We start from the raw sequence: 11942 nt of genomic DNA, 5'->3' as shown, positions 1-11942 counted from the left end.
ATTAGAATTTCAAAATTCGAAATGGCGGATCCAATATGGCCGACATGCATATCGAAAAGTTATTAAATTTTAATTTTCTTTTCTTTCAAAATTATTGTTGTTAGATAGCCTGTACAGAAAAAAAATACAAGAAAAATATTTAAACCGTCCTATTTGGCGTGGAATCTCCCGTATGTTAAACAAGATTCTCAAAGTTTACATAAAGTTAAGTAAATTTCCCCCTAAAAAAAACATCACTAAAAGCACTAAATATTTACTCTCCCGACGCGCTCCCTCTTCAACTCTAACATCACTATGCAGTCGATTTTTACTAGTCACCATACATCTCCGAAAGTACAGTCTCACGGCTATCAGTCGCAAGAGTTCAGACCTTCAAAAGTGACAGTGGGTCGAGCGGTGTAGACAGGTATCGGCGACCACCACGACCCGGTCTTCCGTCGCAAGCTAGGCAAAGATGTCGGCGGCGGAGGTTGGTACCTAAACCTCGGCCTGTGCTTATCCGGATCGAACTGTTCTTTCCCTAACGATTCACTCTGTTTCAAAGACCCTGGCTCTTTCGACGAAGCCCGTAGCCTGCCCATCGGCTTGCTTTCGCCGCTCGTCTCCGCCCCCAACTCTCCCGAATCCGCACGATTTTTCGAAGAAGATCTTCTCCCAGCCAGATCCGGAGGCGAGGACAGCGAGCGCATATTATCTCGTCGACTGGGATACCTGTGAGCCACCCAGCGCCCAGCCAAATAAGGACCAATATCCCGCAGCTCGCGGACATCCGGCGACGAGGTGAACATCTCTCCCAGAATCGACGTCTTCCGGCTCGCGAACTCCTCGAACTTCTTCCTCAAGCGACCGACTGCTTTCTTCGCCTCGAGTTCCTCCGTCTCCGCCCTCCTAGCCACGCCATTGGTCACGGTAGACACCGAGGAGTCCTTCAGCTCAGCCGTCTTGCTGATGACGTCTATATGCGGCATCGCCAAGTCCTCGCGTTTGAGCGGCACGCGCGGAATAGGCGGGGACTCCCCTCTCCGCCTAGCCTTTCCTCTCCGCGGCTCGTACTTGCGCCGCAGCCAGGCCACGTCCGCGAACTCGTGCGGCTTCAATAGATTCTTGCTGTCGTCGACCTTCTTCAGAAGACTCCGCGTCAGCTCCGGGTCGCTACGGAACCTTTTAGGCGCTGGGTTGATTTTCAAACTCCCGGTGTGGATGTCCTCGGCGCTCTCGAATTTGACTTTCAGCTGCTTCACCGTGCCGTTCCTGACGAGCCTCAGGTAGGCGCGCCAGTACTTCTCCGGATCCGGCGAGGAGGCGCGCAGCCAAACGCTCTCTAAGCTGCAGGACGAATTCGATTGCACCGTTGCGCGACATGGACTGACCGGCCTATCCGGTTCACGGTCCCACGACCACGACCGGAGCGAACGTCGCGTGCTGGCATCCGCTTCCCGCGCGGGGCTGCGGGACCCTCTCTCCGCCATTCCCCGCGGGGATATCGAGCGTGTCCGGTAACCCAAACGCGCCAGGGTCGCGTATTTACCGGAGTCCGTCTCGCCGAACAATTCCTTCAGGTCGGCGAAGCTCTGGGAATGGGACAGTCCACCAATCCGGCGCCTTTCTGGATCTTGGTTTCCACGATTCGGTGAGTGCTTCGTCTTCTGAACATTCTCGAAGAACTCGATCTTCTTTGGGACGTCCTCGTAGTCTACGCTGCGTTGGATCACTGTTTTTATGGAAGTCTCGGAGCTGCCTGTCGTGCTGTCCCTCTCGCTGCCGGAATTGAAGCCTGCGGTTTTTGTTTGGAGGTTGTTGGTTGGTAGAGCTATGGTCAGGAGAGGTGGTTTCCGCGACCACTCCTCTAGTACGGTCTCCACTCGCTCCCGGTCGGCGGAGTTATCGGTGTTAGGCGTCAGGACCACCAGGAAGTCGTTCTTCTCTTTGGGATTGGAAGGGTCCTCGGTGTAGGATGATTCTAGGGAGTAACAACTTCTTGGGGAAGTGCTAGCTGCGCTGGGTGCGACGGAAGCTAGAACCGGTTTCGGTATTTTCTGCGGCTCTGGAGGCGCACTGCAAGGACCAGGCATTGACATCCGCCTCCGGGAGACTTTATCCAGGACCTCCTTTCCTAGCGTCACGGAGAGCCTCTGCTTCTCGAGTTCGCTCATGGATAATCTCATCGCTGAACCGTCCGATTGGGACCTCTCCAGGCCTTTCCCTCGGCCAATGGCGTCACCTCTCTTCAATTTCAATTCCGAACTATTTACCGATAGTTTCTGACTCGAGGATCTCTCGCCAGATGTCTCGTTCGCAGCGATCATCGAGTGGCACCGCACGTGAAGCCCTTTCCCATCGTCGCGAGCACCGTCTGTTAAGTCTACCCGAGGAGAAACCTCGATCTCGTACTTCGACAGAGGTTCCCGTTCATCAGTAGGAGAAGAATCATTGAGGATCTCGGACTTGTAAGTATCCGGCTTTAGGGACGCTGCGGTCGTTGATTTCTGTAGATTCCCGCTCCCGTAGATCTCGTTCAGCTGTTTCTTCAGGGTCGCCACTTGCTCGATGGACAGGCTGCTCCAGAATTTCTTACTGCCGCCGAGGCTCCTCTGCAGGGAGGGCTGATCCGAGCGGTCAAACCTCCTGTCGCCGTTCCGACCGCTGTTGGCCTTCTCCTGCATCGTGCTCGCGACGTTGATCACGGACGTCCCGCGCCAAAGAGGCTTGTAAGTGTCTTTTCTCGACGAGATCTCTCGCAGATCTCTCTTCCTAGCCGAGTTCAGCTCGCACTCCTCATCCTGCAGCCTCTTAAACTGCCGCACTATGTTCTCCACCGAGCGCTCCTTGCACCTCAAACCGCGATCGCCACGCCACTTGAACCTGCTCGTATCTTTGGTACTGAACAAGAAGTCCTTGTCGCGTTGAGCCGCTCTTAACTTCCCATAAAGGAAGTTGCGCTCGCTCTCGGCCTTCTCGCGCGACCTCACTCTCTTCCAGCGGTCGTAGTCTATGATATCCTCGTTCCTCGGTCGTAGATCGCCAGTGGAGAACGTCCTCTCCAGCTGGGCGAGTCTCTCGAGGCTGCAGTAGAAGTCCCGCAGCTCTTTGTACTTCTCTGATTTTCTTCTGTCGCGTAGCAATTCGAAAACGTACCGATGGTACTCCTCGCGGTCGGTCGGAAAGGCGCAGAGGGAACTAGTGCTCCTTGTTAACGACAAGGTGGAGCCTAATGTAGTTATCTGAGATGTAAGACGCTCGGTGGCGCGAGGAAACCTAACCTCATCGCGCTCGGTGGCGCTCCTCGACCTAACCTTCTCAGGCTCAGTGGCGCTCCTCGACCTAACCTTGTGCTCAGAGGCGCTCCTAGACCTAACCTCATCGCGCTCGGTGCTGCCAGACGCCCGAACATCCTCGCGCTCGGTGCCGCCAGACGCCCCAACCTCCTCGCGCTCGGTGGCGCCAGGCGCCCTACCCTCATCGCGTACAGTAGCGCTCCTCGACCTAACCTTCTCAGGCTCAGTGGCGCTTCTCGACCTAACCTCATCGCGATCGGTGGCGCACGTCGACCTAACCTCGCGATCAGAGGCGCTCCTAGACCTAACCTCCTCACGCTCAGTGGCGCGAGGCGCCCTAACCTCGCGATCAGAGGCGCTCCTAGAACTAACCTCATCGCGCTCGGTGGCGCTCCTCGACCTAACATTCTCAGGCTCAGTGGCGCTCCTCGATCTAACCTCCTCACGCTCAGTGGTGCGAGGCGCCCTAACCCCATCACGCTCTGTGGCGCTTCTCCACCTAACCTTCTCAGGCTCTGTGACGCTCCTCGACCTAACCTCATCGTGCTCAGTAACGCGAGGCGCCCTAACCTCCTCGCGCTCAGTGGCACTCCTCGACCTAACCTCGCGCTCATTGGGGCTCCTCGACCTAACCTCCTCACGCTCAGTGGCGCGAGGCGCCCTAACCCCATCGCGCTCGGTGGCGCTTCTCCACCTAACCTTCTCGGGCTCAGTGGCGCTCCTCGACCTAACCTCGCGATCAAAGGCGCTCCTCGACCTAACCTTCTCAGGCTCAGTGGCGCTCCTTGACCTAACCTTCTCGCGCTCGTTGGCGCTCCTCGCCCTAACCTCTTCATTCCTAACCTTCCTCGCGTCCTCCGCTTTATCCTGCCTCAGAGTTCTTATGCGCCGAAAAGACGGCGACCTGACCGGCGAAGAGGTTCTCGAAGAGGAACACCTGGACTCTGTATATTCCGACAGAGCCTTCAATGGCGGCTCGCTGGAGCTTCTCTCTTTCAGCCGTTCCCTGACCGAATCCGGACTACGATCGCGTAGTGTCGCGGATGAACCGAAGTCGTCGATGCCTGACAAACTATCGAACTTGCTGATCATCTGGAACACGGACCTGCCGGGCCAGCTGACGCCGAACGGGCTGGAGCTTCTCGAAGAGACACTCTCGCGTTCCCAGCTTCTGAACTTCGAGTTCGAGACTGGACGTTTGTAGGCTAGATAGATGCTGAGGGACTTCAAGGACGGCTCGGATCTGCAAGACTCACGGATGCAGCCCTCTTGGTAGATTCTGGCGCGTTCGGATACCAGAGATTTCCTGGAGGAAATGTTCTGACTGGAGCTCGAGGAGGCGGACCTGAGGAAGAGGTTCTGGAAGAAGGAGTCCGATCGCGTCGCCTCTTGGTGTCTTTTGATTTCCTCTATGGTCAATCTAGGCTGCTCGAATATTTGATAAGCCTTTCGTCTGGTGTTTGGCTCCTCGTTTTCTATATTATCTCTTTTCGTGATGTCCTTATCTCTTTCCTTATCTACCTCCTTCTTTCCATTCGCGAGTCTCTTTCCTTTTACGATTCCGTTATCTTTCTTCAACTTCTTCTTCATCTCCACCTTTTTCCTAATCGAATCAGGACTCGCCTGAGTGGTCTCAGCTTTCCGAACAGGTGTCCTAGTGATGGTCTGAGGCTTCTCTCTGATCCTCTTCCTCCTGATCGCCTCGCTGTCCGAGAAAGGCGTCAACGATCTTAAACAATCCTTACTTAATACCTTCTCCAATGGCTTGGTCGTCAATCTAGGCTTCTTGGCGTCCGTTAACACCGACTTCCTTATAACCGACGCCGAAGGTGCCGAGGATGACTTCAGCAATGGCATCGAAGACATCGAAGACATCGACTTTGAGGTTAAAGCCGAGTCCGTTCTCTTCGAATGTGAAATATCCTGTGAGGATACTTTTGAGGTTCCTTTCAAAAATTTATCATTAAGATTCTTGGAAATGTGCAACGTCGATGTCGTTCTAACGACAGTCCCAGTCGGAACAGTTCTAGTCTGAGCATCGCCTTCTCTGAATTTCTGTGTCAAATTAACTGATTTAACAAGCCTCTTGGACACCTGTTCCTGCTCCCTCTTCGCCAAACGTTCACTCCCTCTTATCTTCATACAATTCCTCGGACTCGAGGAATGATAACCACTATTTTCAAGATAAGGCCTTTCCTTCGGCTTCATTAGCGCGGGAACTGCGCACTTGGGAGACTTGGTTGGAGCCACGGCTTTCCAAGATGGCGGCGTCGCAGCGCAGACTCGGTTCCTGCTGCGCGGCGCAGTTGCGCCTTTCTCTGCGCATGCGTCCGACAAGCTTTGCGACGGGCAGCGCTCCGACGGCTTTCTGTTGAAGCTGACGGCCATTGCGGGAAGTTTCGCTCGAGACGAGCCGGGATTCGTGGACGTTGCTCGAGCTAGACTCGAAGTCCTCGAGTTTTCTCGGTTCTTCTTGTATTTTTCTAAATTACAGAAACGTTCTCTGGCAGAGTTAATGCTTGATGCGCTGTCGGGAGCGAAGCACTGCCTGTGCCTCGATTTGGAGCTCTGAGACGTGCCCACCGGTTGCTGTTGGGTGTACAGCTTCAGGGTTTTGTTGTTTCGCGAGGATTGTCTCCGCGGAGGCGATGGCGGTCTCGTTAACGGAAATGTTCTGCCGCGGAGATTGGTGAAATCTTTCGGTTTTGATGAAACGTCCATTTTCTTGATGGTTGGGGTTCGGATGATCGAGGATACTCGAGCTGACGAAGCGGTTCTCCTGTGAACGCGGATCCGCGTCAACGTGGGCGAGATAGGGAAATACTCGACCACCGAGTCGTCTGTGGACAAAGTTTTCATTTCGTTTTGCGCACGCGGTTTCTCGTTCGTGCCGATCGATGTGACCCTTTCACCAAAGTTTGAAAAAAAATAATAAAGGAAGAGTTTCGAAGCTTGGTGATACGCTGCCGTTTCCCGGAGCAACGTGATCCGGAATCGGTGAAGTCTTCTGGGTGATGGAAACGTCGGTGCATTGCTATTACGAGACTCGAGGAGAATCTTATCGCGCGCCAATATCGATAGATACCGAGGCGAGCTGTGCGTTGTGCGACATATCGTTGGAGGAAATACCAGAAAAGATATTATGCGGAAAATATGCGATTAAGCTGGACGTTGCCAGGTACCTTAATTATTATTGGCGAAGTAAACGGAAAGAGTAATGATTATATTCTCGAGTAATAATTAAGTGTTACAAATAACGATTGGAAGTAATCGACAGATTTTGTTGAGTTGTCAATAATTATTATAGACGAAGAAAATTTATTTTGATGAGTCATAAAACTGAGGATTTTTATGCAAATTCATAGTTTTATACAAGGTGTCCCAGAGGGTAGCTGAGTCGATTCTGAATAACAATTTCCTTTGCAAAAATGTCGAATGAGGCTTCGTTGAGGAGTTATTAACAGAAAACTCCGAACCAATCAGAGCGAGCATATCCGACGGAGGGCGGTCGCCTAGCGCGCTAGCTCACGCCTACCGCGGGCGCGCTACTAGCATCTTCGCGCTCTGATTGGTTCGGGGTTTTCTGTTAATAACTTTTTAACGAAGCCTCTGACAACATTTTCGCTAAGGAAAAAGTTGTTTCAAATCACCTCCACCCTTTATATACAGGGTGTCCCAAAAATGTTGTAACACCTTGAAAGGGGTGGTTCGGGAGGTGATTTGGAACAACTTTTTCCTTAGCGAAAATGTCGAAGGAGGCTTCGTTTTTGAATTATTAACGAAAAACCGTCGACCAATCACAGGGCCAGAGTTGCGCGCGCTGTGATTGGTCCGTGGTATTTTTCTTAATAATTCAAAAACGAAGACTCATATGACAGCTGTTGTTCAGAACCCATTTTTGCTTTTTATACTAGTTCTGAGACACCTTGTATATAATATCTAGAAAATTCCTTAAATGAAATTATTCTTCCAATTTCCGGCTCTTACTGGAGTTCTGGGACACCCTGTATACATAGATGTAGAATATAAATAAAAGTGTGTTTTTCCTTCTCTGAATGTTGCAACTCGTGTTTTATTTGTATATTTTGATATTTTTCATAAATGCATGCATAAATGCGGTTTATTTATAATATTTATGTGTGAAACAAAAACCATTTTGGTCGCCTGTAATAGGTACCAACGAAGGAACTTGTATTTCAATCGTTCTTAATAAGTATTGATGACGAAAATATTCATTTATATAACTGTAAATTTAGGATTTGTAATTTATGTTTCATTGCAACAATCCATTCTATAGTTTCGTTTCAGACCAACAAAATAATATTTCAATACGAATTTAAGAATGGTCTGACCAAATGCAAAAGAATAGAATACTATTATACTATTATGAGCAACTGTAATCAAGTTTTCTCATGAGTAATTATTATGTACAGATGAAACAGAATTTCTCTTTTCAGTAACTATTATTATGAGAACTTGAATATTCAAAAGAATAGTTTCTCATTGATAACTATATATAAGAGATAGAAATTCAATGTCTATTGTCAGTACCAAATGATATGGACAGCCAAAATAAATTTTTCTCATCAATAATTATTATGCGCAACTGAAAAAGAATTTCTTTTTTCAGTAACTGTTATTATGAGAACTTCAATATCCACAAGAAGTAGTTTCTCATTGATAACTAATATAAGAGATAGAAATTCAATGTCTATTGTCAGTACCAAATGATATGGACAGCCAAAATAAATTTTTTTTTTATCAGTAATTATTATGCACAATTGAAAAGTAGTTTTTCAATTCCACTAACTATTATTATGAGAACATCAATATCCAAAAAAAAGTAGTTTTTCCTTGATATCTATTACAAGCTACAAAACTAGCATTTCTCTCGTCAATAACGCTTATTGACAACAAAAAGACTTGTCGATATTTTTTAATCGTAATTTGTAACCACAACGTTTTAAAAGTAATATATCTTTGACGATGAGTTTTTAATATTTCTACAATTTTTTGTGTAGAAATTATTGGTCCCTGGCTCGGACAGCTATGAACAATATAGGTACGAGCAGAGCTGGACGAATTTTATTCTCGATGATGAATAAAAAATAATGGTCTCGGAAACGTAACGAATTTCACATGCATTTATAAAACAGCAAAATTCCAAATAAAAATGGAATGTATGTATAATGAATGTATATAACAAATGCATGGAATGGGCGTACAAATTTAAAAATGCGCGTGCCTTACAAATTTATAACAAATACATTTCAAATTCTCAACAATGTTAAAATACTTAAAAAAAAAGTTAAAAAATTTTACTACACTGTAAACCTACATAACAAAATTGTGAAAGATCGTAAGGCGTTCATTTTCGAAAAATATCTAAAATTCATTCTTAAAATATTCTTCACATTTATTCGAGAACAACTCGCACGAATAAACTGTTAATAAAATTAATTTTTTTCGAAAATGAATCCCCATTCAGTTTCCTTTTAGTTTTTATCCATTATTTAGACAAAATTAGGCAAATCGAATTGAATTCGAATAAATCATCATAGAGATCCCATTCGAATAAGAATTTATTCGAATAACGTCCAACTCTGGTCACGAGTCATGCTTTGTACTTTTCACTCGATGTATTATTCAAACCGTGGAAATTAAACTCTTAGGCTTTGCGTTCGACGTACTACTCAGCAATCGTAATTAACAACGTTAATTAATTATTATTATTAATCATTAAAATTGTGAAAGTTCGCGTAAATTAATTATTATAATTAATTATTATAATTGTGAAAGATCGCGTAAATTAATTATTATAATTAATTATTCTAATTGTGAAAAATCGCGTAAATTAATTATTATAATTAATTATTATAATTAATTATTATAATTAATTATTATAATTGTGAAAATTCGCGTAAATTAATAATTATAATTAATTAACGTCAGGCAACGCAAAATGTGATCGTATGACGCGTGTAACAAACGAATTTTGAAATGGAAACGATGAATAATACTAGAGTAACTCGTCTGAAGCAGCGGTAAGCTATTACAAGCGCAAGATCAGCGGACTACGAACACGTAATTCAACAATTGCACGAAAGGAATGCTGTAAATGTCATCGTGGATTCATTCCGAAGTGTTTCATGAATTCTTGAAATGTTTAAATTTCCGAAACGGTACATGAAAAATCGTATTTACAGTCTGCCGTTCTTGTTAATTAAATGAATGTAAGATTCGCGCGATACAAAGCTGTCGGAGGGACGAAAATCGTTAAAGGAGTAAACGCGTTTTATTTATGAAAAATTCGAAACGTCATGCTCGGTGGCGCAATATGCAACTCCAATCTATAAAATAAAAGTTCAGTGACACGATAACGACCATGCACAGACTTAGTTAAACACACAGCTACAGTTAGTGATTAGATAAAAAATAATAAATCAAACACAACATAACAGCTGTATGCACACATGCCTGCTTGCAATAACGTCAGACACACACACCCAAAAACAAATTCGTGTTAATTAAAAATATTTGAAGAAAAAAAATAAAAAAGTATTTTTGTATGAATTATTCTAGAGGACTCACCCTTCGGTCGTTCGGGAGCTGGTTTGCGAAGTCCATGAAGGGGCACGTCACCGCCGCTTTGCACTGTTTTGTAAGCCAGTCTTTGCTCGAGTTGACTCAAAGGACTTATGTCTTCTTTGCGACGAAACACTAGCGTAGAATCACTCTCGTAGCCTGATTCTTTAAGAGCACTGCGAACAAACGGTGTCGAGAAGTTTTATACGAGTTACAATTTTATTTTAACAGTATAACGTTATATTTAATTGTAAATACTTTGGTGCAAGTAGAAAGTTGTATAATTTTATAGATATATGTTTGGGTACTTTGAATTCGAATTTAATTCATTATACATGGCGTCATAAAAATTTTGGAAGTCCTTAAAAGGAGAGGTTCGGGAGGTGATTTGAAACAACTTTTTCCTTAGCGAAAATGTTGTCCGAGGCTTCGTTATGGAGATATTTAGAGAAAACCATGGACCAATCAGAGCGCGAGTATGCCGCAGTAGGCGTAGGCTACGCGCTAGGCGACCGCCCTCCGCCGGAATCCTCGCGCTCTGGTTGGTCGAGGGTTTTCTATTAATATCTCCTTAACAAAGCATCGGACAACATTTTCGCTAAGGAAAAAGTTGTTGCAAATCATCGCCATCCTGTATATACAGGGTGTCGCAAAAATTGTGGAAGATCTTCAACAGGGTGGTCCGGGAGATGATTTGAAACAAATTTTTCCTTAGCAAAAATGGTGTCCGAGGCTTCGTTAAGGAGATATTTAGAGAAAACCCTTGACCAATCGGAGCGCGAGTATGATGGGGAGGGCGGTCGTCTAGCGCGTAGCCTACGCCTACCGCGGCCTACTCGCGCTCTGATTGGTCCGGAGTTTTTTGGTAATATCTTCTTAACGAAGGCTCGGACAACATTTTCGCTAAGGAAAAAGTTGTTTCTAATCACCTTCCGAATCAACCTTTTCAAGGACCTTCAATTTTTTTTGTACACCCTGTATAGTTGCAAGTGGGATCATCAGGAATACATGTGCAAACTAAATGTGGAAGGATTGATCGCATTTGGAAAATTCCTTGCCGAGTTACATCAAAAAATAGGAATTTTGAAGTAAACATTAAGAAATTCAAGAATGTTTCCAAATGGGAACATAACTGCTTATTTGACATTATTTGTAGAAGATTCCATCTCGATTGGTTAATTTCTTGTCGAATTACATAAAAAAAAAGAATTTTGTATTAACAATAGTTATAAATATTAGGAAATTCAAAAATGTTCCCAAGTGGGAACATAATTAATTATTTGACATTATATGTAGAAGATTCCATCTGGATCGGTTAACTACGTGTCGAGTTAAATCAAAGAATAGAAATTTCCCAATAACAATAGTTATAAACAATTAAAAAATTCATAAATTTGTGTAAATGTTAAAAAATATATATATGTACACATGTCGAATAGAGTAACCTGCTCCTTTGCGAAGTCTATTGAAAAGAATTTTGTCCAACTAAAAAAATAATACCTCACTGACTGTTAAAAGTATTCCAAAAAAAATTGATATTTCTAAAATTACTAAATCTATAAAAATCCAAAATACACTTACTGTGCCATATACGGTTTCGCTGGACGGTTGTTTCGTTGATCGAATGGCTGAAAAAAGAAAAGAAAAATTTATTTAATCGCTCTTGTACAAACCTACATCGAACTTCTGGTACGTAGATCATGCTCTCTGCACTTTAATCGGTATAAGGTGTATCGATAACGTTCACGACAGCTTTACAATCGAAAAAGGCAAAACATCAATTGACATCGTTTTTCTCGTATATACAGAGGGTGACCCAAAAATGTTGTAACACCTTGAAAGGGGTGGTTCGGGAGGTGATTTGAAACAACTTTTTCCTTAGCGAAAATGTTGTCCGAGTCTTCGTTAAGGAGATATTAACAGAAAACCCCGGACCAATCAGAGCGCGAGGATCCCAGCGGAGGGCGGTCGCCTAGCGAGTAGCGTACGCCCACCGCGGGCGCTCCGCCAGCACACTCGCACTCTGATTGGTCCAGGGTTTTCTGTTAATATCTCCTTAACGAAGCCTCGGACAACATTTTC

The 11942-nt window shown here is 45.1% G+C and overlaps 1 protein-coding gene across 1 annotated transcript in view; it reads right to left on the bottom strand.

Annotated features, from left to right (window-relative positions):
- Nucleotides 1-11942, bottom strand: part of LOC128896830 (uncharacterized) — a 204818-nt gene that overhangs the window by 57712 nt on the left and 135164 nt on the right. The window contains exons 20-24 of the mRNA XM_054160351.1: nucleotides 11442-11488; nucleotides 9867-10036; nucleotides 3942-6115; nucleotides 3747-3878; nucleotides 371-3617 (exon numbers count right to left, since the gene is read on the bottom strand). Of these exons, the coding sequence (XP_054016326.1) occupies nucleotides 371-3617; nucleotides 3747-3878; nucleotides 3942-6115; nucleotides 9867-10036; nucleotides 11442-11488 (5770 nt within the window). The remainder of the gene's footprint in view (nucleotides 1-370; nucleotides 3618-3746; nucleotides 3879-3941; nucleotides 6116-9866; nucleotides 10037-11441; nucleotides 11489-11942) is intronic.

Source organism: Hylaeus anthracinus, unplaced genomic scaffold (genome assembly GCF_026225885.1).
Source record: "Hylaeus anthracinus isolate JK02 unplaced genomic scaffold, UHH_iyHylAnth1.0_haploid 11978, whole genome shotgun sequence".
NCBI classification, from domain to species: domain Eukaryota; kingdom Metazoa; phylum Arthropoda; class Insecta; order Hymenoptera; family Colletidae; genus Hylaeus; species Hylaeus anthracinus.
Note: the sequence above shows the minus strand (reverse complement) of the source record. Positions and strands in the feature narration are given on the sequence as shown.